At 50.8% G+C, this 27,934-nt stretch overlaps 1 protein-coding gene across 1 annotated transcript; it reads right to left on the bottom strand.

Moving 5' to 3' along the window:
- Positions 1–257: 257 nt before the first annotated feature.
- On the bottom strand, positions 258–26,625 carry SNX19 (sorting nexin 19). The gene is made up of 11 exons (XM_064731946.1): positions 24,434–26,625; positions 23,791–23,929; positions 23,207–23,307; positions 22,939–23,058; positions 22,236–22,363; positions 21,018–21,114; positions 20,611–20,797; positions 18,440–18,569; positions 6,254–6,438; positions 5,461–5,548; positions 258–4,659 (listed from the first exon to the last, which is right to left on the bottom strand). The coding sequence occupies exons 1-11, from the start codon at positions 25,955–25,957 to the stop codon at positions 4,527–4,529; spliced, it is 2,832 nt and encodes a 943-aa protein (XP_064588016.1). The 5' UTR covers positions 25,958–26,625; the 3' UTR covers positions 258–4,526.
- Positions 26,626–27,934: the final 1,309 nt, after the last annotated feature.

The following is a 27,934-nucleotide window of genomic DNA, read 5'->3' as shown; positions in this document are numbered from 1 at the left end:
AGCTCCAGCCCAGCCCTGAGTGTGATCTGGTATTAATTATCCTGTTCTGCACAGATAAATGCTTAATCCTCTGGCTGTTGACACTGGAAATGGCCCAATATACCCCAGGGTGGATATTATCCCAGGGAACTTGGCTTCAGCCATGGTCCCACATCATGTGCTGTGCAAATGTTTGCTGCCTTGCAGGGAATGGAGCTCTTAGGGTGCATGGGCTCCTCTGTGGCCCAGCTAATCCACAAAAATACATGACCCAAGCACTCATTGTATCAGGTTTTTCTTATTTCCTCTTTTTTTTCTTTCATTTGACATAATATTACAAATTTCATGTGGAATTCCTCGTTTTCAGACATTCCCTATTTCCTTACAGCTTAGCAGCTTTCCTGCTCCAGCACTGACAGCAAAGAAAACTTCCTAAGCAGAGCTGCCCAGGGGGTGTGGAGATGGGTTTGAGATCCCTGCTTCTAGGGGAGTCTTTCCTGATTGCCAGAAGAAAGTAAGTAATCCACATTGCTTCCCTGGTTTTAGACTCCCTGGAGAGCCCAAATTGAGGAGTTTCAGGGAGAAAGCAGCAATGCTCATGGGTGGGAAATTGTTCTGATTCCTGGCCAAGCTTTAAGGACTTTGGTCTCTCCCATGTCTGAGCAGTCCCTCTGTGTGCCAGGAGAGAAAAACTGTCCCAGCCCCACTGTCCCCTGCCCTGGCCATGCATTTTGTGACACCTGGGAGTCACATCCACCCCTTCCCACTCGCCCCAGCCTCCTCCCCACTTGTTCTTCTCTACCAAATGTCGCAGACATCTTTTATGACAAATCCTTTCCTTAGGATTTTTCCTCCTGAGGAGCTGGGAAGCCTCAGGAACAAAATGTAAACAATGATTATCTGCTGCTGTGGAATGCAACAGGTGCATCTGTGATTGGTCTCATGTGATTGTTTCTAATTAATGGCCAATCACAGTCAGCTGGCTCAGACAGAGAGCCTGAGCCACAAACCTTTGTTATCATTCCTTCTTTTTCTATTCTTAGCCAGCCTTCTGATGAAATCTTCTTCTATTCTTTTAGTACAGTTTTAATGTAATATATATCATAAAATAATAAATCAAGCCTTCTGAAACATGGAGTCAGATCCTCATCTCTTCCCTCAACCTGAGATCCCTGTGAACACCGTCACAACCAAAAGCAGATTTTAAACTCTGACAGAGAAGTAAGTTTGAAATAAAGTCTTATTGCACACAAGTACATGGGAGTGGAGGTTTGCTCCCCATTTAACAATTAAATGGGTTTTTCCAGCCAGCAGAATTCCACAGAGACTCCAACAGCACCACAAACAGCTGATACAAAGGGTTGAGTACAGGAAATGGGACAGGGAGTCAGTGCATGGTGGGGCTTTTTTCCCCTAAAAATACAATTTAATAATTATTTAGCTTAAGAGTGGTGCCTTGGAGCTCTCCACCACTGCACTCAGTCATTCACATCCCTGCTTCCAGGAAGATTCCAGTCAGCTGTGGGAAACTAAGGCAGTGGGAAGGGGAACACTTCACAAATCAGCAAGTGCTGGGCTGGAGGGAGATCACACAGGGCTGAAGGACCTGGAGAAGGAGAGCTGAGCACCCACCTGAGGCAGGTGCTGCTCTTGACCTAACGTGACACAAAGCTGCAACTCCTTCTTGAGGTCAAATCTGGCTGCTCTCACCACCCACCCTTTAGAGAGGTGCTGGAGCCTTCCACAAATTCCTTCTGCAAATTCCTTCTACAAATTCCTGCAGAAAAAAGGAGCTTGCTGGGAATATGACACACTGAGCAAGCTTAAGCTTGTTTGTTTTACCAGAGCAGTTTTTCTAGTCTTAGTCCAATGGAAATAAACTTTCAGCCCACCTGAATGCAGCAGTTTGTATCTGCCACCATTGTGCTCAATTTAATCCCAAAATCACAGTGAGGCAAAGAACTCTCAGTAGATAAAAAAGCTGAGCTTTTTATTGGATTGGTTTTAGTCCTTGACAACATGATGCAGAGAGGGGCTCTTTGCTCCTGGGCACTTCAACTCAGCTGCAGGGCTGCACAAATGGGAATTTGAAGCCCAGCCAGGAGAAAGGGATCCAACCCCTCATATCTGAGACAAAAAAGGGAGTTCTGCAGGGTAAAACAACATTTTGCAGTTCCTCACTCTGCCTTGTGAGTGCACATAAATAAATCCCCTTTCTGTCTCTCTGTCCCAGCTCTTTGTATCTTAACACAGAGGGAGTGGAATGATTTGGGGCTGCTGGGAGAACCCCAAATCATTGCTGCACCAGCCCAGCAAAGCACCCAAAGCTCCCAAGCTGGCAGAAATCACAGATTATTTCCATCTGGAGGACTGAATATTCAGTCATTTGCATCATTTCAGAGATGGGGGTTAAAAGCTGGGAGAATTTGGGCTTCCTGGCAAAGGACAAGTGTCAGCTCATCCTCCCAGTGCCACATCCAGTGTGTGCAGGGACTGTTTCAGACTTTTGCCCTAACTGGAGCTGGCAGTGGATAATTTGTACTCCATCATCCTCTTCAGCAAAGCCTCTCAGTACTCTCCCTAATTAATGACAGACCTCAGTCCTGGAGCTCCAAAGCCACAAAATTCATTGGGAAGCAACAGCAAACAGGAACAGCAGGAACATCTGGGAAGCCACCAGGGCTCTGCTGCATCAGCCCTGGCTCAGGGTGCCCTGTGCCCCTCCTGACAGCTGGGGTGGAAATGGAAGCAGGAGGAAAAGGAGGGAAACAGAGCCTGGCAGTGAAATACAAGCAGATATTTAAGGGTTTATCTGAGTCCTGTTTCTCAAACTCCTGTTTGGCCATTTGGGGTTATCCCAAAGCATTCTCCACCTCATCTTCTCTTAAACCACTTAACTCACACCTCCCTTCTTCTCCAAGCAGGTGGCCAAGCTACCATCTCTGAAGAGAACTGGCTCCAGTGGTGATGCAGAACTGATTTGCTTCATGACACTGGATTCTGCCTGGTCTTGGGATGTCCTCAGAGCTCCCTAAAAATCTGTTTGCTTGCAGCAAAATGATCCCTCCCTGTATTTTCACACAACAGAAGCCCAGAGCAGCTCACACTGTTGTGTATCCATAATTAAACAGCTCCTTTGGAAGAGCAGGACAGACATGCTGGAGTTACACTGCCTTCTCTCCAAACATGCCATGGAGCATCCAGCTCCAAAAAACTGCAGCAATCTCTTCCAGCCTGGAATTCCATGTTCTGTAGGATGAAACCACCTGGTCCTGCAGCAGAGACACACCTGGGATCCTGCATGGCTCCTGTGTGGAGCCTCCTCAGATCTGCAGAGAACCTTCACCAGCCCAGAGCAGCACTGCTCAGTCTGTGCTTCTCCCAGAAAATACAGCACAGCTGGTCAGCAAACTGGTCAGCAAACTGGTCAGCAAGCTGGGCTGTGGCTGCACACTCTGAGTCCCTCAGTACTCCTAGAACCTGACTGCTGAGAACATTAAGTGCTCACAAAGCCACTCAAGTCTTGGACAAGCTGGAGAAGCAGCTCCAAATCCCTGCTCCATGACCTGAGCAGCTTTCCAGAGCCCTGTGGCAGCAGCAGGGACAGCAGAGCAGAGCCCAGTGACCCAGGCATGGACAGCAGAGCTCAGGCAGTGCTCTCAGCTCTAACCCACCGCCTGTCCCTGACACACATCCAGGATTCCCCTGGGCTCAAGGTCCTCATTCCTCTCCCAGAGCTTCCTGTGACAGCCAGGTTTGTGTAGGAGCTGATTTACTGTGTCCCACATGGCTCAGCTCCTTTGGCCTGTGCCTTCCAGGTGACTGTCCCAGGGACTAAAAGGTGACTCAGAAAGCACAACAGAAACGAGTCCTGAAGTCCAGCAAAGCCAGCACTCCTCCCTAGCCTGGGGGAGTCTCTGCCAGGATCACACCTGCCTGCACCTACTGAGAACCAGAGCAGGGAGAAGCAGCTGATCTCTGTCCCTAAGGCAGGGCAGCACCTCTGGCCCTGCTCTCCCCTCCCACGTGTTTGGGCAGTTGGATGCTGAACTTCAGGACATCTCCACACTCCAGGACTTCTCCACACTCCATCCTCTCCCCATCTTCCTTCTGGGGACACAGCTGGTGCAGGGCAGGCTGCTCAGACAGCAGGGACAGCCCTGCACCCTCCCCTGTCCTGCAGAAACATTCAGCAGCAGATGCCAGCACACCAACTCTCTCAGTGCCAGGTGGGCCCTGGAGCCACAAAAGCAGATCTCCTGTAGATGTTAAAGATGTTCAGAAGGGTCTGTGGTTCCTTCTCCAGCTGGTCAGGCTGGTTCATTCCAGGCTCCCCATCAGGTCAGCAATGGAACAGATGCTGCACAGCACCTCTGGGTTTGATCCACCACCCAGCTGACACAGAGAAGCCTGGAAGCAGCTTCACTTAGCACTGGCTGGAGAAATTCCTTACAGGAAGCTCCCAGGCACGTTCAGTAAAGGATGAAAATCCAACACTCCATGCCTGTGGTTGCTTCTCTCCTCCACTGCTGGGCCACCAGGCCTGGTTAAAGTGCTGGGACACCTTTGTCTGTGCCACTGCAGGCACATGGTGTGGCAGCTGCAGCCTCAGGCTCCTGGCTGGAGCCCTTCAGAACCAAGAACTCCAGCAGAATGTCCAGGAGGCAGAACACCAGGTGCCTGGAATGGAAAAAACACAAAGCTTAGGCTGGGCAGGGCGTGGGAGGCAAAGCTCAGCACAAGGAAAGAGTGTTCCAGTGCTCCAGGGGAGAGAGGAACAATATCAGGTCCCCAGAGAAATGTTTCCAGAGGTGGTTCAGTTTCTTTTCACCTCCCCCAAACCAGTGGGTGTTACAGTTGCTGAGCAGCAAAGGAAACAGAAATGCATCTTGTGGAGCAAAACATGTGTTTCACAGGATCACAGGATCCCTGAAGACACAAAAGACCCCTGAGATCATCAATCCCCACCTTGTCAAGCAGCCCAGAGCACTGAGTGCCACATCCTGTTGTTCCCTGGACCCTCAGAAGATGGAGACTCCAACACCACCCTGGGCAGCCCTTTTAATGTGTAACAACCTTTTCAGTGAAGAAATATCTCCTGATGTCCAGTCTGACCCTCATTTCTCTGTTGTCCATCACCAAACCCTTCCCTTCCAGACTCACAGCACTGGGAATAGACAGAAACACCCCTTACACAGACCTGCAGCTCCTCCAGAACCAAACTAAACCAGGATCTGTCTGACTTCCCTGACATCCACTAACTAAGCAGGCCAAACAACATCATTAACATGACTGGCTTAATAACCTGCAGCCAGATATGCAGATGCCCCCTGATATTGCAAGTCCTGGAATAATAAACTGGGTGTTTGGTGCCAAGCAGCACTGGCAAAACCCTGGGCACAGCTCTCAGAGCCCACCAGGGTGAAGAACACAATCACAAACCTGTTTATCACAGGCTCAGAGCCCACCACAGTCACATACCTGTTGATCACAGGCTGGCTGAGTGACTCCAGCACCAGGTTCCAGCTCATCTGACACTTACTAGTCCCAAGGATTTCTTGGATCACATCTGGAAGTGTTGGAGACAAGGTTTAGGCAGTGAATATTTCCACAGGTCAGCCTTCTCCTGGTGGGTGCTGAATCAAAGCTCATGATGGTGCTCTGGGGCTGGGAGAGCAGGGAGTGCCAGGAAAGCATTCCTGGCTGGAAGGGCACATACCAGCAGTGCTTTTTCATTCCCAAAGGACAGTGAGGGCCCTTTACACTAATGAAGGAGTTAAAAGTTCAGCCTGCACTCACAAGGATTAGGCAGCAGCTGCTTTAATGCCAAAGGTCCCCGTGTCAAACTTCAAGAGAGGGAAATCCAGTGCAGCTGGGCTTGGGATTTCAGTCAGTGCAAAAGCCACAGGCTTTGCATGGTGGCTTTGCTCACCATGGGACCCTCTGGCAGCAGGTGGGAGCAGAGCTGTCCTGAGCCCTGCCTGGTGAGGTGGCTCAGAACTGAGCACTGAATCATGGCCTGGACTCACATCCTTTCCCTCTGAGCTGGGCTGCCTCCCAAACCCTTACACAAACTATCCAGAACTGGAAAACTCTGGGTTTTGCTTGCAGGAAACCATCAAACCTCAAGGGTCATGAAGGTTTCCCAGTGCCTTGGCACGAGCAGCCTCCATCTCTGTATTTAACCACATTTCCAGAGATTCCAGTGCACTGGAGTGTTCCCCAGCTGCTTTCCTGTCCCAGGGCAGCTGACAAGTCTCTGGGACACACTTACTGGGCAAGATCCCCATCAGGCTCTGCAGGGCCTGCTCTGCTGTTGCCTTCTTCTGCTCCTCTGTCCTGGGGGGTTTAGGCACTGCTGGTAGGACTCCTCCAGGCCAGATGGATTCCTGCAGCAACTGGAGGTACTGGACCCAGCGCTGGGTGCAGGTCAGGGTGACCATCTGCACCTCCAGCCACCTGCAGAACAGGGAGAAGGACAAAGGTCAGGAAAAGTCCAGCTTGGAGCCCAGTTGGGATATTTCCACCCATCAAGAGGGTTAAATCAGCTTCTTTGGGTTTGTTAACGTGCAGTTTTTATCTCTGTACACCAAAGATTTCCACAAGTATTAATTAGCTGAGTTTTCCATGCACCAAAAGTGGGATATGTTCCCTGTGTTTCTGACAAGCAAAGGTTGTTAAAAGCCCCATCACCCTGCTAATCCCAGGGACCCAAATGAATCACTGGTGACTAAAGGAAGCCCAGCTCAGGGATATGACTGGCCTGAAGCTCCTCAGTTATCTCCAAGCACAATCTGAGAGAGAGCTGGAGGAACTGGTGTTGAACTTCAAACAACCCCAGGAAGGACTGGAAGGACATGAGCCCTGTGCTGGCAGCCTCTCATCACTCCCTCTGCTACCGAGACAGCCAAGGATGTCTTTGCTGGAGACCAAAACACACTCCAAGGATGACAAGGCATGAATATCCTGATGCTTCACCCCCCTCTCATCCTGCTGTCCATGCTGCCCTGCTGTCCAGTCCTGCTTCATCCACTGATGGCAAGCAATGAGATAACAGAATCCCCAAAGGTTTGATTTTAGGACCTTAAAGCTCATCTCATTAAAGCCTGGGCAGGGACACCTTCTACTAGACCAAGTTGCTCCAAGCCCCATCCAACCTGGCCTTGGACACTTCCAAGGAAGGGGCAGCCACAGCTTCTCCAGGGTCACCACACTCTCACAGCCAAGATTTTTTCTGTTCCCATCCAAAATCCAACAGAACTGCTGATGGTCCCTCCTGCTGGGGCAGGACTGTGCCCTTTCTGTGTAACCACCTGCAAATCCCCAAATTCCAGCTCCCAAGAAGGGCTTGGAGGGGTTTGCAGCCGCACTGGATGATGTGTCCCCACCACCCAAGGGCTGGCCAGGCACAGTTTCTAAATCAAACATATGGATGGACAGATGTGAAATCACTTCCTAGTCACAGCACAAGGCACAGCCATCAGTCACAACTTGATCTGCCTAAAATCTTTGCCCTCAGCATGAGCAGAGGTGTGACAGTGTTCACAGGGGTCTCAGGCTGAGGGAAGAGATGAGAATGTTGACTCCATGTTTCAGAAGGCTGATTTATTATTTTATAATATATATTATATTAAAACTATACTAAAAGAATAGAAGAAAGGATTTCATCAGAAGGCTGGCTAAGAATAGAATAGGAAAGAATCAGAACAAAGGCTTTGTCTCAGACTCCTTGTCCAAGCCAGCTGACTGTGATTGGTCATTAATTAGAAACAACCACATGAGACCAATCACAGATGCACCTGCTGCATTTCACAGAAGCAGATAATCATTGTTTACATTTTGTTTCTGAGGCCTCTCAGCTTCTCAGGAGAAAAAAACATCCTAAGGAAAGGATTTTTCCTAAAAGATGTCTACAACAGAGAGGCTGTGGACGAACCCCACAGGAAGGTTCAGCCGGGCTCAGGGTGCTGCACTGCTGGTGCTGTGGCCTCACTGGCCATGGAGCAAAGCTGGGAGTGTCAGCACAGCACTGGGGTAGGGAAGAGGTTTGTGATTGTGCCAGTTCTTCAAGATTCCCAGAGGACAGGAGGCAGCCAGCAGGGCCAGGAGAGCCGTTCCTCTTGGCAGCTGCTGTTCGTGCTTGCAATTCCGTCACCACTACGCCCCGGCAGCTCCCAGCACAGCCAAGAGCCCTGCCAAGGCAAACTTTATTTAACCTGCACTCTGCCAGACTGTCTGCATTCTTCCTGGGAGAGGCACTCGGGCCAAGGGTGTCCTTCCCCACACAGCTGGGCACTGGGGAACAGCAACACCCAAAGGAAGCAGGTTGGCATCATGTGGGACAGGGCTGAGGAGTGAGCAGGGAATGAGGTGTAAACAGTGATTCTTGAGGGATGCTGTCCTGGTTTAAGGCAAATTTGGGAGAAAACCTCCAAAGGGGGTGCTCCAGAAAGCAAACCCACTTGGCCCCTGTGCCCAACCAGTTTGGGAAGGATTCCTTGGAGAGAAGTGTGAAGAATCTGTTTATTTAACAGGCACAGCATCCCCCAGCACACAAAATGAACGATACCAGGTGACACCACTCTGTCACTGCTCTGAAAAAGATGACAAATTCAGAAAGTCTCTCTTGGGGGTGCTCACTCTGTTATCAGTCCCTCAGGCACTGGGAATGGCTGCTGCAGCCACAAGGTGCAAACTCTCGGTGTTCCCAGGTCCCAGTCCAGAGCAGGTTCAAATGGTTCCAAGAAAGGGAAAGAAAAGCAGTCCAGGGAAAATTCAGACTGCTTAGCTAAACTAACTAATGAGCAGGAGCAAGAGCAAGAGCAAAGCAGGAGCAAGAGCAAAAAGCAAAAGCTGCACTATGTACTACCCTGTCTCTGTGTCCTGCTGACCACTGAGGGAGTGAGCAGGCTGATAACAAAACAAAATAAAGCTTTGGTCTTCAGAGCCAGTCTTGAAGGCACAGAATAACATCCAGCATAAACAGAACAGGGGATACAAGCATCATAACATCACCCTAGGACAGATGCACACCTAGGAAATGCCAGCTGGAAAGCAAAGGACATTAAAAAACCTGAAAAGGATCTCAGTGCAGTGGTAAGGCCTGGAATGTCTCAGAGCAAGGGACACAGGTGATGTTCCCAGTGCTCCCAGGAAATGGGAAGCACATCCTTCATACTCAGCATTGCCATGGACATGGAGTATGGATGCTGCTGCAAGATAAAGCCAGAGGTACCAACCTCCCACTGTCTTAGAGGACAAACTGTCACATCCCGGTCCTGCCTGGGAAAAGCCATGTTGGAAATACAATTAAAAGAGTTTTAATCTCCAGCCATCAGCAGATTTTAACACTCTGGATCATGGTAAACCCTCCGGCTATTCCCAAGCAAATTAAAGTGTTAAACTGTGACTTCTCTAGGGGCAAGAGTTTTCATTAACACAGATTTTCATTAACAGGGTTTTTCATTAACATGGTTTCTTACACAACCCGCTCTCCTAGCTGAGAAAACATCTGACAAGCAACAGAAGTTCAGAGACTTGGGGACAGAGCTGCAGAGTCAACCCTGCACCAAGGGGGATCAGACTGAACACTGACTCCAAACTCATTACAGCAACAGCCACTTTCCAGCCTTTAAAAGGTTGCAGAAAGCAAAGAACAAGCTTTTTTTTTCCTTAGAGTTCCTAAAATAGCAAAAAAATCAGGCAAACAGTGAACAGAGAGAAAGTTGAACCTACAGAGAACAGCACACATTTCCAGACAGCTCAAGAGCAAGCTGAGAACTGACAAATGCTGGAAGGCCCCACACAACCAACCTCCTGTATGTCCCTAAAAACACCAGAATTAGGCAACAAGGCCTCTAAGTAACACCTCTAAATGTGATCTCACAATCTAAATGTGATCTGCACATACTGGGAGCAGATGAGTGTGTGCAGGTCTGGATTCCCAGAGTTGTGGAACACCAGGGATGGATTTTCCTCCCTGAGTTGGCAACTTTGAGAGGCAGAGGGCAGCATCTGGGAATGGCTCCATGGGTCCTGCACAGCTCCACACAAGCTCCTATTAGAGGCCAACTTGTTCCATGGTGCTCAGAGAACTGGGGAAGGAGCACCCAAACCCACAAAGTTTACAAGGAAAAGTCAAGAAATGGGAGAAGAAAGAAGGAGAAAGCAAAGGCAGGTGCAAATGGAACACAGACCAAAGCACCTCTGCTCTGGGCTCCCTTCTGCCAGTGGAGCCATTCCAAAGCACTGGGAAGAGGAGAGTGGGGATTTGGAAGGAGTTTTGAATGAGTTAGAGATGGCATTTCTGAATTGGTTTTGATGATGTTGTTCCTTTTCTTATCTTCTACATAGGCAGGAAGGGTGAGTTTGGCTCACATCTTCACTGTATGGTTCAGAAGGTCACAAGACCTTTAGTTACAAGACCTTTTAAGGATTTATTGACTAATAAAACACTGCTAACAAGGATATTTATGTTTTTGACTCAATCTTTAAATATTCCATCTTATGGACTCATGCTACAGTGTAAGCTTTCTTAGCTAATCATGTTATGACACACAAACCTACAGCACTGCATTCTGAACTCCTTGTTTACCTTTGTAACTGCTTTTATTTTTATATTTTAAACTCTAAAACTCTAAACTTTCTTCTACTTAATTTAATGTGCCTTTGTTTTAAGCTATAAATCCACATTCTTGCTTCTATCACTTAAGTTTGGAAGCCTTTTCCAAGGTCTCAAATCAAATCTTGTGTTTAATTCCAAGCTTTGGCTTAGAGGCCCAAAGTTCTGAGAGTTCTTTACATTTCAGACTCTAACAGAGGAGAACTGTCAAGACTGGTCCATGTGGCTCTAAATCCACTCTGGGAGAACAGCTGAGGCTTCAAAAGAAAATCTCAGCACACAGTGAGCTGTCATGAAGAGTTTCCTTCCCTCCTCTCAACCACAGGCAACCATCAGCACCCATTTTGGGGAATCACATCTCATTCCAACACACACAGAGCTGCACCAGCATTTAAACTGTGAGGAGAAAATTAATTCACAGAATATCCTGAATTGGAAGGGACCCACAAGGAAAGTCAAGTCCAACTGCTGGCCCTGCACAGGACATCCCAAAAATGTCCCCTCAACTCCCACACCTGTAGTTGCAACTCAGAGAGAGTCACACCAATTTTATTGAAAATTCCTACCTGAGTAAACCCCAGAAAATGGCAAATTGACCTTTCCATCAGGCAGACTTGCTGCACCAGGATTGGGATTAACCCCTCAGGAACTCCAGATATCTGCTGGTTCAAAGCTGACCTTCACCAGCAGGTCACAGATGATTTTTTGTGCTATTAAAGGCCTAAGCATTTGAGATTCAGTGCCACATTGAAAGCACTCACACACTGCTCTCAGGTAGAAATAAATCCACCAAGAAACATAAATAGACCTCTCTTATTTTTTTTTATTTTTGGATGGCTGATGAGTTACTATTTTCATTCTGCTATTTCATGAAGAAATAGCCTTAATAAGAAAGAAAAAAATAAACCCATCACAAAACCATCTTCTTACACTTCAGAAATAGATAAAGTGACCTGCTGGGCTCAGAATGCTTTGATAGTGCCCAATGCAAAGAGCCAGACTGCAAAGGCTACTGAGGCCTGGCAGATAATCTGCAGGGACATACCTTGCCCATGCTGTAAGGCACCTCTGTTTGAAATAGCTGCTGCTGGAGGAATGAAATGGCTGCTAAAAAAGAGCCAAATTAATGTCACGGTTCAAGCTGGAACTCCAAGGTCAGCTGAAGAGGTCCATTAGGATAAGAAGGGCCTGGGAATGAAAAATAAGGGCTAGGGGTGAAAACCTTGGCATTCCTTGGGCTCCTAGGAGGGAGGAAAGGCAGGCTGAGAGTCAGGAACAGGTAAATGGGCTTGGTTTTACCTGGCTGGAGCCTCTCACTTAACTGGACCATCCAGAGAGCTCAGCTCAGCAAGGCCAGGCTGGATTTGCTTAGTCTGGACATCAAAGATGTACTAAGAATGAACAAAGAGATGTAATAGTCTGCAGATTTACACCCACCTGCTCTTTTTGTCCATCAAGGTGAGGATAAAAACTGAGATCACCTCAGCTAAGGAACAGTCAAGTGAAATACACTGACTGTAATTGAAACCTGAAACAATAGCAATTGTGATTTCCTCAAACCCAGGGGTTTTAAGGATTTAGATAAACACAAGCTGAAGGCCAGGCTAGAAGATGACAAAGATGACAAAGAGGAGAACAAAGCTCTGCTTTAGCTGCATAAATACAAACAGTTCTACAGATATACATGAAATAGCATGTCCAGCTCACCCCTGAGTGCTGCCCACCCCAGAACAGAACCCCTGCCCTAAGGAATACAGTGTGGAGATCCAGAAGCTCAAAAAGCCCTCTGGGACCAACGTAGTGAAAAGGATTGAAGAAAAAAAATCAACATCTGGAAAACACGAGGCATTCAAGCATGACTCTGAAATTAAGAAAGTCTGGTGCTTAAATCACCAGACCATCCCTGCCTTACCAGCTCTTGTTCCCCAGATTCCTCCTCAGATAATGCACAAGATTATCCTTAACTCAAGGGTTCAAGAGGAGGAATACTGCAGTGCTTTGACTGCAAAACCTTTCTGAGGAAACCTTGTGAAAATGAAGCAGCAGCTGCAGTGAGCACAGCAAGAACTGAAAAATACAAATGGAGAATTTTTGCCCTGAGGCTCAGCTTTCAGCACCTGCTACCTGAACCTAAATCCACTTCTCCACACAGCAGAAATGTGCAGCATGCTCAACTCAGCACCTTCAAAGCAACCTCACACTTGTCCAGGCCATGGGTAAACCCTGTGCTGAGGAAGGAGACAGGAAAAAAAAGGAAAAAATACCTCCATAAATGAAAGGACATGAAGCATCCTGAGGCCTTTTAAATCCTGTACAAATTCTCCTTCTTGAAATGTTCCTCTGCTGGTGCCTTGAGAAGGTTTAGAGTTGTAAGCAACCCATCCTGGACCTGGCTGGCTTCCCACCTTTCCTACCTGCAGAAACTCTGGGAGATGTGGGTGTGCAGGACATCTTACTGTGGGGCAGAGAGGAAGGAAAAGAAATCATTCTCTTCTGCAGGCAATCATTCACCCCTGCAGGGAGGAAAGCACCCCTTGGAGCTGGGATTTCTGTGCCATTTCATGTGTTGCTCCCTCAAAACACACCTGCTGCATGAAGAAATCATGGAAACTCACAGGGCTGCAATGGTTTCACCCTGCAGGGAATGAACCATTGCTTTTCCCAGCCTGGATCTTCCTGAGATGCCCTGGGGCTCAGGGAAGGGGGGGAAAGGTATGTGATTAAAATAATCATCCCCAAACCCCCTTGATTTTTCACAAAGCATCCTGGCTTTTGATAACATCTTCTTCAAGTATTTATTGAGCCAATTAAGCTCTCAGTGGTGCCCCAGGGAGAGGCCAGGCTGTCTCAGCCAGACCCTGCTTGGAACAATTGCTTCATTAGCCCACTTCAGAATCAAAATACATAAACCCACTATTAACCCTTCTAAAACCAGGGAAAACTAAAACCAACAGGGAGACATGACTTCCACTCAATCCTTTTCTTCTTTGTTCTATTTGAAATAGGAAGTTGTTGAGCTTTTTTAAATCCAGGAAAAAAGCTGGCAAACAGAATCAGTTAGAATAATGTTGCAATTATTATCAAAGCATGGAGTGCTGGCTTCATTCTAGTGGCTGTTTTTGGAAGAATGCTGCTTCTAGAAGAGGGGAAAAAAATTTTGTTTGGGACAGAGATTCAAAGCCAGATCCAAAATTTCCAGGTGCTTGGAGACAACTGAATCGAGGCCCATTTCCAAGCTGATTTTATTTACTTTGCATATACACACCAAGACACAGAGAGTCCTGAAATCACTTTTACTGACATACCACAGGCTGCAGTTCCTGCTGCTCCTCACGGCTTCAACACAAACAGCCAAACCCAGAAATGAGGAGCAAGATGCCCTGATGTTGGTTCCCTAATTCCCAACTCTGGTGCTGCTTTTAGGATTGTTTTTAGGGACAGGGAGACTTTGCTGCCACATAGCTGGGCCTGCCAGCACAGCCCCTCTGTGTGCAGCTGCAAAGATCCTCATCAAACATGCCCAAATCCACTCCCCAGGTAACAAACCAGGAGAATGAGTGGATTCAGATGCTCCAGCTGCACTGATATTGCATTCCTGCCAGCAGAACTCAGGCACTGCCTGAGGCTGCAGTGGTATCTGCCAGCCAGGAAGCCAAAGGGAAGCAGGAGCAGTCTCAGCTGTCAGACATGGCCCCTCCATGGCCCCAGGGCTGGCAGAACTCCCTGCCCATGGGCACTGTGCTCCCAGGGCTGCTTGGCTGCTCCAGGTTTACTCAGGGACACTGAAGAGGGGCAGGCATCACTCTCTGCTGGTGGCACTTTCCAGTCAAGAGGATCAAGGTGGCTGCCAAGGGTCTTTGTGCCAGTTCTGTTGGCACAGAGATCAAAGAAAACCAAAGAGAAAATCAGAACAAAGCACCAGGCAGGAGCTCTCTGAAGCTCCAGACCTCCTTGAGTTACAAGTGCCTGTGACACTCAGCCTGACACCAGCAGAGCCCAACACCAAGGTGACAGCATGAACTTGCAAGAACCAGTTCTCAAAGGCACGATGGCCACCTGCAGCCAGTCTCAAAGCATCTCTGCCTCTCCACCTACAGCTCACAGAGGCTGGAATGTCACCTCCTCAAATCTTCCAGTTTGGCCAAGGGATGAGGGGACATGGAGGAGCACGGGAATGACCCAAAGCACACAGCAAGCCAAGCAGTGCTGAGCTCGTGGGTAAGGCAGGGATGATTTGCATTTATTTTAACTCCTGCTCAGTGGAACATGACACCAGCAAAGCTGCCTGAGTAGTTCCACATGCTCCTTTCAGGCACAGGCACTTCCGAGCCTGGCACAGACTCTGTGCCCAGCCCTGCTCAGGTTCCAGGGCACAGACAGCCGGGGTGTGCTGAGACACCTTCCCCCACTCAGTGCTTTGTGGCCATGGCTTGCTGTTTTGCTGCATGAGAAGGAGCCAGGAAAAGCTTACAGACCAGCATCTGCCCCTCAAATCCTCCCAGGTCCATCCTTGGGGTGCTGGGAACTCCCCTTTGGAAAGCAGAGGTGGTGGCTGTCACCCTGGTCCCAGCACTGTGCCCAGCTCTGCAGGGCACTGACAATCCTCTGAGCCCATGGGACACTGGGGTGTGGGTCAGCAATCAGCACTGTGCCAGCTCTGAGGGCTGACAGACCGACTGTGGACACTGGGGACAACTGAGGGCAGGGTGGGGGTCCCAGCAGGGTGTGGGGTCCCAGCAGGGTGTGGGGTCACAGCATTCGTGGTTCGCGTGTTTGCTGCGTATTTTTAACACCTCATTGACTCACAAGGCTCTAAAAAGCACCCAGATTCTCCAAATGCTTCCACTGGAGCTCAGAACAGCCCCACCTCCTCCCCTGTGCCAGCAGGTTGCTGCTGCAGCTCCCAGGGGAAGGAAGAGGAGCTGATCCCTGCAGGGCAGGAGGGAAGCGGAGCCGGACAGAGGCGGGAGGGGACAGAGGGTTTGGGGTTTGTTTACAGGCACGGCCCCAGCACGCTGAGAGGCTGCTGGAAGCAATCCTCGGCCCCAGGGTCATTCCCACTCCCAGCCCCTCCATCCTCCTCTCCTTTCAGCTCCAAAAAAGGCTCACTCCCTGTTACATAATGGGACGGGCTCAGTGCAGACCCGGCTCGCACACGCGGCCGCCCTTTCCTCAACAATCCCTTTTTCGGTCATGGAGCCTTCCTGTCCCACTGCCACCGGCCTGACAGGCAGGGAGACTGATGGGCCTGGCTCCAGCCAGCCCTGCTGAGGAGCAGGGGAAGGAGCAGAGTGCTGGGATGGTCCTTGCACAGAACAGGGAATGGAGCAGGTTAGGATGCTCCTTGCACAGAACAAGGAATGGAGCAGTGTGCTGGGATGTTCCTTGCACAGAACAAGGAATGGAGCAGTGCTGGGATGTCCCTTGCACAGAACAGGGAATGAAGCAGTGCTGGGATGTTCCTTGCACAGAACAGGGAATGGAGCAGTGCTGGGATGCTCCTTGCACAGAACAGGGAATGGAGCAGTGCTGGGATGTTCCTTGCACAGAACAAGGAATGGAGCAGGTCAGGCAGCCCCACCACCAGTAACAGTGTGCTCACAGCAATCATCTGTGAGCACACTGAATCAATCTGAATCATCTTGAGCACTGTCAGCCCAAGGCAGGAAGTTCTCCAAGAAAGGGGGACTGGCTCCTGGGAGAAGCTGGATCTCATTCTTGGTGGGAGTTTTGTTGGTTTGTGCTCATTTCTGTCACTCTGCACCCAGTGTCTCATGCCAGAGCAGAATTCTCATCTGGCAGCTGCAAGAGGGCAGCAGGAGCAGCACCTACCTTCCAAATACAAGCTGGCAGAGGAGTGTCCAGCAGCAGCCCCTCCAAACACAGCCAGGGCACCTCCTTTACATCCCCTACCACCTCACCCAGCCACTGGCAGGAACTGGAAGGATCTAATCTCCTGAAGGGGTGATGCCCACTCATACTTTGTGACCAGCAATGGTTGAAGACACAACCCAAATCCATCTGCTGTCTCATGTTTGTCTGCCTGTTCTCAGAGGCAGGAGCATCAATGCCTTGAATTGCAGATGTTCCCAGAAGATTTTCTGGTACCTTCTCCACCTGTAAAGGGTCCCCAGACACAGTGCCAGCCAGAATGGCAGTGCCAGGCTGAGCAGTGATCAAGTTGTAAATATTTAAATGGAAGAGAAATAGAACCAAATTCACACTGTGTCCCTGGACAGGCGGGTCTGAGCTGGAGACCTTCTGGTCTGCTCAGGACAGCAGTGACCACCTGGGCCAGGAATGAGTCCAAGCCTCAGGGCCAGGGTGAATGGCAAACTGCAGGAAGGCTCCCCATTCCCAGATCTCCATTGTGGAGGTAACTACAGGCAGCAGAATTGGGAGGAAAATGTTCCCTGCAGCAATCCAGGTGCAACACCATCCTGGTGACAGGTCAGCTCTTTCCCCTGTCCCCTGGGATTCCTGATTGTCCCAGAACAAGAGCAGAGCCAGCCTCACCATGTGGATTTCAGCACGGACACAGGGTTTGCTCAAGAAGTTGTAGCTGCACCCTGAACTGATGGGGACACCAAGAAGTCCCAGGGCTTCCCCTTATCACCCCCAGCCAGAGCTCTGCCTGCAGCACATGTGGGTTCACTCTGACCTGTGCAAGTGGAGCAGCTACAAACACATTCCTCCTCACCCTAATCCACCACACAACCCAGGGAGCTCCTCCACCCTCCAGCTCCAGGATGTGCTGTGTGTATCCCAGCTTCTCTAGTGGAAAATGCCAATGCCACGTGTGGGTGCTGCGGGCTCCCTGGGTGACCAGGACACAGCTTATTAGGAGGTGATGATGTGCCCCTTGAAGCTCTCATACCTCTGTGCTTACACACACAGATTGGGTTGCAGCTTGTTCCCAAGAGGCCAAAGCCCATTCTGGAGAAGTGGGAGCAGCCCCCACCTCCTGCCACTGAAGGAACAGGCCAGGACTGAAGGACAGCAGTCCCTGACCTCAAAGCACTTTGGCAATCTCTGCTGAGGGCAGCTCAGGTTACCAGCTCTGTTATAATGAGCTGCCCTGCACATTCTGATGCTGGCTCTGGATGCCTGCAGGAGAAGAAAGGGCACAGGAGTGGGAAAAGCACTGCTCCAAGATTCTCCCAAGCCCTTCAGGGAAGGCTTTCCTTGCACTCTAAAAAACCACATCCTCAGCTAGTGATAGTCACCAACCTACACCAAAAAACAGGAATTCTCTGTTTGTGTGTCTTGGCCTGGAGCCTTACCACCCAGAGGCCCTGGCCCCAGGAAAGCTTGGCAAGTGCACCCCAGCTGGAAAGGAAGCCTGTCCCTGCTCCATGTGTGGGTCCCTGCCCCAGGCACAGGCAGAGCAGAGGGGTGCAGCAGTGAGAGCAGAGACCACACTCTGAGCTGTCACTGACAAGTTGCTGTTCCCTGGGCCTGTTTATTCTACTTCTGCAGAAGGAACAAGCTGAAGCCCTGGGCAGCACAGAGCAGGAGGCCAATCCTCCCCAGAGAGCCCCAGAGCTGGGCACTGCTGCCCTTGCACGAGCCAAGACTCGCACTCCCAGGGCTGGATCTTCCCTTTCCCTGATTTCAAGGGACAGGAGGCTGCCCATTAGAGCTGCTCATGAAGAAAACAGCTCCTGGTGCAGATCTCTAAGGTGGTAACTCCACATTCATGGAGCACCTGATTTACAGAACCTTGGTGGTTGTTGCACACACAGCATTTATCTGCACTCAGGCACAAGCTCCACTCCAGCTGTGACTCCAAAGGGAATGCCTCTCACAGAGCAGCCAGGCTGCTCACTCTGGCCTTACCTTTGAACAAGGGTCCCAAAGAGCACGTTGAAAACCTTCTGGATGTTCTCTGTGCACAGCCAGCCCCAGTGATCCACCAGCACCAGACGAAGCACGTCCAGGGCCAGGTCAGCCAAAGCTGTCTCGGAGTCTGCCGGGAGGAAGAGGAGGGGCAGATGAAGAAACCACCTCAGAGCAAATCTGGTGAAAAGCATCATCCCAAACTCATTCATTTCTCCCCAGCCTGGCCCTTTGTCCACTCACAATGACCTGCTGCAGCCCAGCCAGCCTGGGACCTGCCCTCCCCACTCTGGTTTCCACCTCATCCAGGCAGCCCCAGTCTCCCACCAAGGGCTGCACCAAAGGCTCAGCTCCTTCTCAATTAAACAGTGGGATTATCAAATCCCAGTCCATGTGCCCCAAACAGGTGACAGAGCAGGTGGTGACTGTAGTCAGGAAGAGGTTCACTGCTGAGGACTCTCATCCTGTTTTTGCCCATGCCTTTCCCTTCTCCCAGCAGTTTTCCATGCACCAGGCTCTGTTGGTGGCTGTGGGCTGCCATCGTGTGGCAGATCCCAGGCTTGGCAGGGAGCAGGATGAAACACATCTGGATAAACCAGATTTACCAGTTAGAACACAAACCCACACATCTACCCAAATATCTCTGCTGTCACAGACCTGGGACACCAAACCTCCCTCTGATCCTCAGGGGGATGTCAGAGCCTTCAGCAAAAAGAGTTTCTATTTGCTAAGGAATTACTTTCATGCTGTTTGGCCCTGAGGTGGTGTGCTGAACAAGCTCATTGATGTGCCACAAAACTGCCCCAGACTGCCACTCCCAGGCCACCTCCCCGACCTGAGGCTGCTGCCTCGGCTCTGCTGTCCAGGTGAGATCCTGTGCAGCAGCTTTTCCTAATCTGGCTCTCCTCATGCCTCATCTTCCAACCCGTCTGTCTACAGAGACAATTTACACTTAAAATTTACTATGGGAAATAAAGGGAAGAGGGATTGTGGTCCCCACTCCTCTGCTCTTCCTGGTCCTCAAAGCTGGACTAATTAATTCCAGGATTTCACTTGGAAAAGACAGAGCACTTGGCACCTCTTGCTCTGGGCCATGCATAAGTTACTGCCCACTTGCTTTGCCCCTGAGAATTCCCAGTGCAGTCTGGAGCAGGCTGGAGCTCACACAGGGAGCATCCTCACAAGCTGTTTATTCCCACAGCATCCAAATCCTCTTCCTCAGAGAGCTGCTGGCCAACCACTTCCCAGAAGTCCCTCCATGAGCAGATATGGACATGGCTTTGCTTTTTTATCCAGACATTTGTTTTCCTCACCCTGCCAGCCCAGCCTGAAGCATCCCAGATCTGTGAGCATTTGAGATCACTGACATTCCATTTCCCTCAGAGTTCAGCTAACTTGGCCTGCTCTGTGCACAACCCTGGCCTCCAAAACTCCACTCCTGCTTCCCCAGAACCAGGGACATGTGTTCCAAGATGACAGGCAAAGCTGGTAGCACAAGGCTGGGTTTCAGAACACCAGGCCTATCCTATCACAAACACGTGCTTTCAGTCAGAGCTTGCCAAACTTGAACCACTGGAGAGAAGTTTTTTGGGAAGTTCCAGTTGATACAGCTCAGCTATTCCAAGAAAAAAGATTGGGGAACATATTTTTGCATGTGTTTAGGATAATCTTGTAACTGTTCTGGGGCAGCCCTTCAGAGGAGGGTTCTAGAAGCAGAAAAGGGAACATCATTCCTTGAACTGAGATTACATTTGTGCCACTCCCATCAAATCTATCTGAACTTAGTCTCAGAGGTCCTTTTACAGTGTATAGACATATCAAGGCTATCTGGAAACTACCAAGAAACTGTGATTTGGCCCATTTTTAGTTTGTAAGAGCTTGATTTTAGAACATTACCAGTTTAAGCAGCATGTCCTTAAGAAACCTCTTTGTGCAGTGACTGCTGAGCACACCAAGGTGAAGATCTGCAGTGACACAACTGAGCCAAAACCCAATTTGCTCCCACCAGCCACAATGCCCAGAACAATCACCAAACAGCACTGGAAAACCTAATTTGCTTTTCCCTTCAGGAGAGCAGGTCCTGCAGACTTTTCAAGCTGAACCTGCAGATGTTGGAGCTGCTGTGGTACCAAGGAGGAGAAATTCAAGCACTGAGAGAGGGCTGAGCTCACCAGAGTCAGTGTCTGGATGTCCTCCCTGCTCTGCTGTGCTCAGCCCATCCATTTCTTCCTGCACAGAGATCTCCTTGGCTTCTCTGCCTCCCTGGCCTTCAGGAGCCTTGCTGGGGACTGCTTCCAGCAGCTTCTCCTGCTTCTGGATGAAGGATTCCATAGCAGCCAGGGACAGGGTGCCAGAGACCTACAAAAGTGTGTTAGTGCCACAGAGCCAGGAGCCTCCCACCTCCTGGTTTGCACCCAAGTGTAGCCAACAGCACAGCCAGGGCTGCTCATTGTCCTTCTGCCAAGAGCTGGCATGTGGCAACAAGGCTGCAGCAGCCACAGCCCTGGTGGATGGTGATTATTCCCAAACAGGGCAGTGGTTGGGGTTGTGAAAGGATTACAAGAGGAGCTGAACTTACAGCATTGCCCTCCCTGATGGAGTACACGATCCTGTCATGAGCTTCACTCACACTCAGCACTGGAGTGATTTTACTGGAGGAGAACCTCAGCCTGGACCTGAAAAGCAGAGCCATGGCACAGTCAGTTTTCCCTGCAAGTTGTGAGTCGTGAGTTTTCCAGCCTCAGCCAAGCCCCATGACCTGTTCCTGCTGTCCACATGCAAGCTAAGAAATCTGATTAGACCTGAAGTGGTTCATAAAAAGCATCTGCCTCCAGGATAACTCAGAGCTGGCAGTGGAACCACACAACAAAAGCTGTAAAGCATTTTCCTCACGTGCACCTGAGCTGAGCCAAGGTTTTCCAGCATTCCACAAGGAGCTGTTACACAGAAGCAGATAGGGACATGCAGGCAGATGTCAGCAAGGTGTGAGCACTGCAGCACACACAGGGAAGTGTTCAGAAAAGCCTCTGAGATGAAATACACTCAGCAGGATTGTGAAATCTAATTATAAACATTGACAAAAAGAAAGATACGAAAGGACATTGGGATTTTGGGACAAATTGTAAAATAGCCTGTTTATCATTAAGGAATGTCCTTTTCAGCCAAAATGGTTCCAAACTTGTACTTTTTGAGTCTGTCTTTCTGTCCAAAGCAGCTTTTTCCAGCAAAACATCACTATTTGGAAAGAAAAAGCCATACTTGTACAGAAACCTTCCCTTCCTTGGTGAGGGAAAAACCACTGATGAGACAATCACAATGAGACTGGGCACTGTCAGCAGCACCAACATTTGATGAGGAACATACATGAAACAATCTTAAATGTTACTCATAAATAGCTATTTAAATGTTTTCTGGGCAAGGCCACTGATGGAACACAAGGGAGAGGCAGGAGGGGACTTTCAGGTGGATAATTTACAGCTGTATTTTGCAATCACTCCCTGCATATATTTAAGGTTAAAATGCAATTCCTCAGGACCATTAGTGTCTCTGCTGGCAAATGGCACCACCTCAGAGCTCTTTTAGGAAGAAACCTACCTTCTGTGGAAACCTGAGCATTGCTGGGAAACCCTTTAGATAAACTGCAGCTCAAATAGTTGTGTTCAGCAAGGGAAGAAGAAATTCAGCTAGAGTGACAGAATTTACTACCCAACACATAAAGCCCCAAGTCAGTTCTTCCCCACCATGGGCTCAGTTTGTGCATTAATCCCTTGTTCTGCAAAGCTGAAGGAGCCCTTACTTGCTTTTCTTCCCGTCTGTTTGGGATTTCCCATCCACTTCTGACTCACTCAGATCCTCCGTGGGGCTCTGGGGCTCTGACCTGGGGAACGCTGTCTTCAAGGTGTCCACGATGGCATTGACAACAATCTGCAAAGCCAGACTTTAATTACTGCCTTTAATTACTGCATTGATCCTTGGTACTTACACTCATCAGGAGTTTTGAGACTTGCAGTGGATTTTCTATTAAATAGAAAGAACTGGATTTTCTATTAAATGGAAAGAACCTATTAAATAGGTTGTTTAACACAAACTCTGACCCTTTATGGGTTTCTGGGCAAGCTGAGCTCAGCTCCAAAGAAAGGGTTTTGACTCCTAGGAAACACTGAAGGCTAGGGAGCATCTCTGGGAGCAGCAGGAAAGGGCTCAGGTAAGCAGCTCCTCACTTTTCCCACCTTGTCTATCCTGGAGACAAGGATATTATTACTGCCTTTAATTACTGCATTGATTCCTGTTACTTACATACATCAGGATTTTTGAGATTTGCACTGGATTTTCTATTAAATAGGTTCTTTAACACAAACTCTGACACTTTATGGGTTTCTGGGCAAGCTGAGCTCAGCTCCAAAGAAAGGGTTGTGGCTCCTAGGACACACTGAAGTCTAGGAAGCATCCCTGGGAGCAGCTGGAAAGGGCTCAGGTAAGCAGCTCCCCATTTTTCCCACCTTGTCTATCCTGGAGACAACGAAGGGCTTCTTGACAAAGGCGATCCTGGCGTCGGTGTTGAGGGCCAGGAATTCCTGCACCTCCTCACTGTTTGCAATCTCAGGGACTGCACACAATTGCTGCAAGGACAGATGGAGATTCAGATCATTTCAGAGTCCAGCTCCAAACCTGATCATGTAATGTGGAAGAGACATGGTGTGCTCCACTGTCTGCACAAAGCTGTCCTGAGCTCTGCTTTTAGCTCACAGGAGCACACAAACATCTCACCTTCAGGAAAGATTCCAGCAGACTTTTCCTGGCTTCCACTTTATCGCTGTCCATGTTTCCAAATGGCAGATCAGGGAACAGTTTCTTTGGTCCTTTGATGTCTACAAAGGAAACAGACCAACAGGCAAGCTTGAGAAAACTGCAAAATCACAGTAACCTTAATTTAAAAAATTAAAATCTAAAACTTTTCAAGATTAAAAATTAAAATTTTAAAATCTAAATATAGATTTTAGCCTTTATTAAAACCTGAATGCTCTAATGATTAAGGCTATCCCCACACACAGCCTGGCATCAGCCCAAGGTAATACACAGACACCAGTGTTTGTATGCACTGTTATGGTGCAAAACTGCAAAACCAACTGTCGTGGAATGGGAAGAGGAATGGTTTGAAATGCTGGAATTTGCTTCCAGAAGAGATAAATCATTCCTCCAGCCAGCTCTGCACAGAACACTGGAGGATGCGGGCAGGAGACACAGCCCAGCATCCAGAGCTGCACGAGCAGGGCAGGAAGCCCTGGGAGCAGAGAACAGGGAATGGGAGAGAGGGAGAAGGATTTTCTCAGAGGGCCACTGCAGGCACTGACTTTTCAGGAACTTGCGGAGCTCCGGCTTCTCCTCCAGCCGTGTCTGCAGGTTGAGGAACTCGCGGTAGCGGCGGTTCACGGTGTGATAAGCCACCTGCTGCAGGCTGCCCGCCGCCTCGCCCTCCAGGGCTGTCTCATACTGAGGAGGAAGGCAAAGGCATCATCCTCACACATCCTACAACACTCCTGCTCCCCCCTCAGGCCCCACCCAGCAATTCCTCAGTCAACCCTTCCCTGAAGAGGAAGGAAGCAATCATGATGGAACAAAAGCAGGAAAAGATTCAACCAGCCCCACAGGAATCCCAAACAGTCACAGTGCTCAGTATTTCCCCACTACCAGACTGTCCTGGTTTGAAAAGGAAGTGAGTTTTTTGGGAGTTTGTGGTCAAACCAATCAGTGCTGAAATTTGAATATTGGCACCTGGTGTGGCCACTGAGGACATGGATACACCTCTGAGAACACAGAGGGTTAAAAGTCCCATCTTTCTGGTCACATCTCACAGCAGAAACAAGGGAGAATATATTTTCATGGGGGCACTGGCACTGACAAAACGTATTGTGGAGACCCACACAGAGCAAGTCCTCACTGCAAACAGCAGCCCAGGCAGTGGCAGGGATGTGGGAAGGGGTGAGGAGCCCTTACCTTGACGGTGTACAGGGTGTAGGGGTGGAAGCCGGTCCCGCTGTGCTCGCGGGCAGTGATGGTCCCGGTGATCCGCAGGTTCTGGATGACCACCGGGCCCTCGGGGCTGCTCAGGGGCTCGAAGCTGAAGGTGCTCATGGAAGCTGTTGGGGAGGATGACAGCAGGGGCAGGCTCTGCCCAGGCTCTGGGGGAAACGGTGCTGGGCCCTCTGTTGTGCCCAGATCTCTCCCCAGGCTGGAGGGTCTTTGTGAGGAGAACCTCCTGGGGACAACTGGGCTTTCCTCCTCCTTCTCAGCCACTGGCTCGATCTGAATGTCAGGGCAGGAGCTCAAAGCAGAGGTGGGAAGCAGGCCAGCATCTGAGCTGGGGCCAGGGCCGTGGTCGAGGTCCCCTGTGCCATCCTCCGAGGCAGGTGCTCCCTCTGGCACAGGAAGGTCCTGATGGGGCTCATCAAGGAGCTCTCCGGCGGGGGAAGGAGCCAGCAGCTCCACATCCTGCCCCATGTCAGGCGCGGGGGATTCCAGCTCCAAACCCTCACAGGGGAAGAGGGATCCCAGGGCTTGGGGGCGCAGGAAGGGTTCCTCTGCATGGCATGACCTGCTCGCCTCCTCTCCCTCCTCTCCAGCAGCCCCTGCCTCTCTCCTGAGCCCCTCGGCAGCCCTCGGGGACGGGGAGAGCCCGGCGGGAGCTGCATCTGTCTGCGCCGGGAAAGGCAAGGAATCCGGCACTGGGGGTGCAGGGTGGGGCTTCCCACCCCGGGGCTTCTTGGAAAACGCCCCAATGAGCAGCAGGTTGATCCAGTCGGGATCGGACATCTTCCTGATGGCCGGCAGCAGCACGTTGCAGGCCACCAGCTCCACCACCACGAAACGTCCCGTCCGTGTCTCCAGGTGCGGCCAGGGCACCAGCGCCCGCAGCAGCGCGTCCACGGCGGCGCGGGCACAGCGCACCTCGGCCGCGGGGCTCAGCAGCGCGGGGTGCGGCCCTGCCAGCCGGCTGTACTCCTTCCACAGCGTCCGCCCGCCCTTGGGGTCGGCCCTCAGGGCGTCCCGAGCCCGCAGGAAGCTCTGCAGGTGCTGCCCGCAGAGCAGGAGCAGGCGGCGGGCCAGCGCTCGCCGGTCCACCCGCTTCATCCGCCGCCGCAGCTCCGCGGCCAGCCCCAGCATGGCTCTCTCCACCTCGGCCTCGAAGGCCGGCTCTCTGCTCACCGTGCGGTACCACGAGGCCACGAAGTCCCGCACCACCTTGCGGACGGTGCTGGCGATCTCCTTCTCCAGGCGAACCTCGTCCGCAGGGCTGCCGGCCGGGGCCCGCAGGGAGCTGACGAAGCGCTCCAGGCGCAGGCGGCGGCCGCGGGGAAGCAGGGCCGGGGGGCCCAGCCAGCCGCCCAGCACGGCCAGCGCCCCGCACAGCAGCCCCAGCGCCCGCAGGTCCAGCAGCAGCTGCAGCGCCAGCAGCCAGCCCAGGGCCACCAGCAGGGCCAGCAGCGGCCGGCGGGACCCCGAGGGACCGCGGGCAGGCATGGCGGGGCGGGCAGGGGCTGTCACAGCCGGGACGGTGGGGAGGGGTGCACGGCTCGAACCTCACCGGGCTCGGCAGGGCCCGGCCTGGGCTGCTCGAGCGGGGATCGGGGGCTCAACCACCCCGAAACTCAGCGGGCACTGGCGCTCAGAGCCCAGCGGGTGCGGAGCCCTCGCTGGGCTGGGTCAGAAGGCCCAGACCGGGATCCTCAGCGGACAGCGGGGCTCGCAGAGTCCCGCACACCGGGAACCCTGAGTGGGTTCCGCGGCGCTGCCTCCCGGGCCCCCCACACCGGGCTCCGCATCAAGCACTGAGACCGAGCAGAGCCCCCCAGGCCGGGCCCTCGCCGAGCGCTGGGGCTGGGCACAGCCGAGCCCTTACCAGGCACCGGGGAGAGGCGCGGATCCCGCCAAGCCCAGTCCCTCTGGGGCTGACAGAGCCCAGCAAACCGGGACCCGTGATCGGCTATCCACAGCGGCGCGACTGAACGGACCCTTCACCGCGCACTGGGACGGGTCCCTCACCGCATACCTCAAGCCCCACCGCCCAGACCCCTTCCCAAGCACCAGCACCCAGCCCGCAGGAGCCGGGAGCGCGGAACCGAACGCGGCACACCGGGAGCCCCGGGCCGCACTCACCGCCCGGGCCCTCCGCCGGCACCGCCACCGCTTCCGCCCGCGCTTCCGCTTCCGTGCGGCCTCCGCACAGCGCCCCCCAGCGGGCCGGAGGTCTCACCGCAGTGTCCCATTTCAAGCTACAAAACGAAATAATAATAATAATAATAATAATAATAATAATAATAATAATAATAATAATAATAGTCGTCCTCTGTTGGACAGCTGGGAAAGGGGATGGACGAGTTGCCCTTGCACTTTCCAGGTTTATGTGCCCCACCTTGAGGATTTCTGGTGTCCCATGATTTGAACACGGATAATCACTGCACCCAAGCTTGTCAGCTGCCCCATGGCTCGGGATCCTTGGTCCACAGAGGGAACACACATCATCAAATCCTATATCCCATATCCCCTCAAACCTTCCATGTGGGGATCACACTTCTTCTTATTCCATATCCCATGTCCCTGAAACCTTCCAAGTGGGGATACTTCTTATCTTATCCAATCCTCAACCTCACAGGATCAACTCATCAAATCTATTCCCATGTCTCTTAAATCTTCCTCAGAGGGATCTCACTTCATCAAATCCTATATCCCATGTCCCTCAAACTTTCCATGTGGGGATCACACTTCTTATCCCATATCCCATGTCCCTTAAACCTTCCACACAGGGATCATACTTCATCAAATCCTATATCCCATGTTCCTCAAACCCTTCATGTGGGGATCCCACTCTACCATATTCTTTATCCCATGTCCTTTAAACCTTCCACAGAGGCATCCCAATCCATCAAATCCTATATCCCATGTCCCTCAAATTCTCCACAGAGGAATCACATTTCTTCTTATCCTATATCCCATGTCCCTCAAACCCTCCCCACAGTCTGTGCCCTTCTGGGATGCAGCACCAGCTTGTGTTGATTAACGTACTCCAGACTCATAAATCGAAGGAAGTGGATTTGGGGAAGAACTTTCCTGCCTCCAGTGAAACTTGCCTTTAAATTATTTAATGAGCTGCTTAAGCGACTCAGCCATTTTGCATGGAATTTGTCAAGGCTCCACCGGCACAACCCAGAGCAATGTGACAGCCATACTTTTATTATGAGCAGCGTATTAATCTTGGAATAGTGCTATTTGTTTTCCTCTCTTGCTTTTATGGTGCTTAAAAGCATGTATCTTCTGCTGAAAATCAATAACTAAAGCTATGAATAATAAAAAACACTGCAGTGAATGGCTCGTAGAGATCCTACGGATGGAAGTTGCAGCAGTAATGACTCTGTTTGCTATCCATTAAGTATGTGAACTCAGAAGAATTATGCAGATTATAATAGCTGTATCAACATAAGTATGTTTTGCTGATAGACT

This window comes from Zonotrichia leucophrys, chromosome 24, assembly GCF_028769735.1.
Source record: "Zonotrichia leucophrys gambelii isolate GWCS_2022_RI chromosome 24, RI_Zleu_2.0, whole genome shotgun sequence".
NCBI classification, from domain to species: Eukaryota; Metazoa; Chordata; class Aves; order Passeriformes; family Passerellidae; genus Zonotrichia; species Zonotrichia leucophrys.
This window is presented reverse-complemented; position numbering and strand designations above follow the sequence as displayed.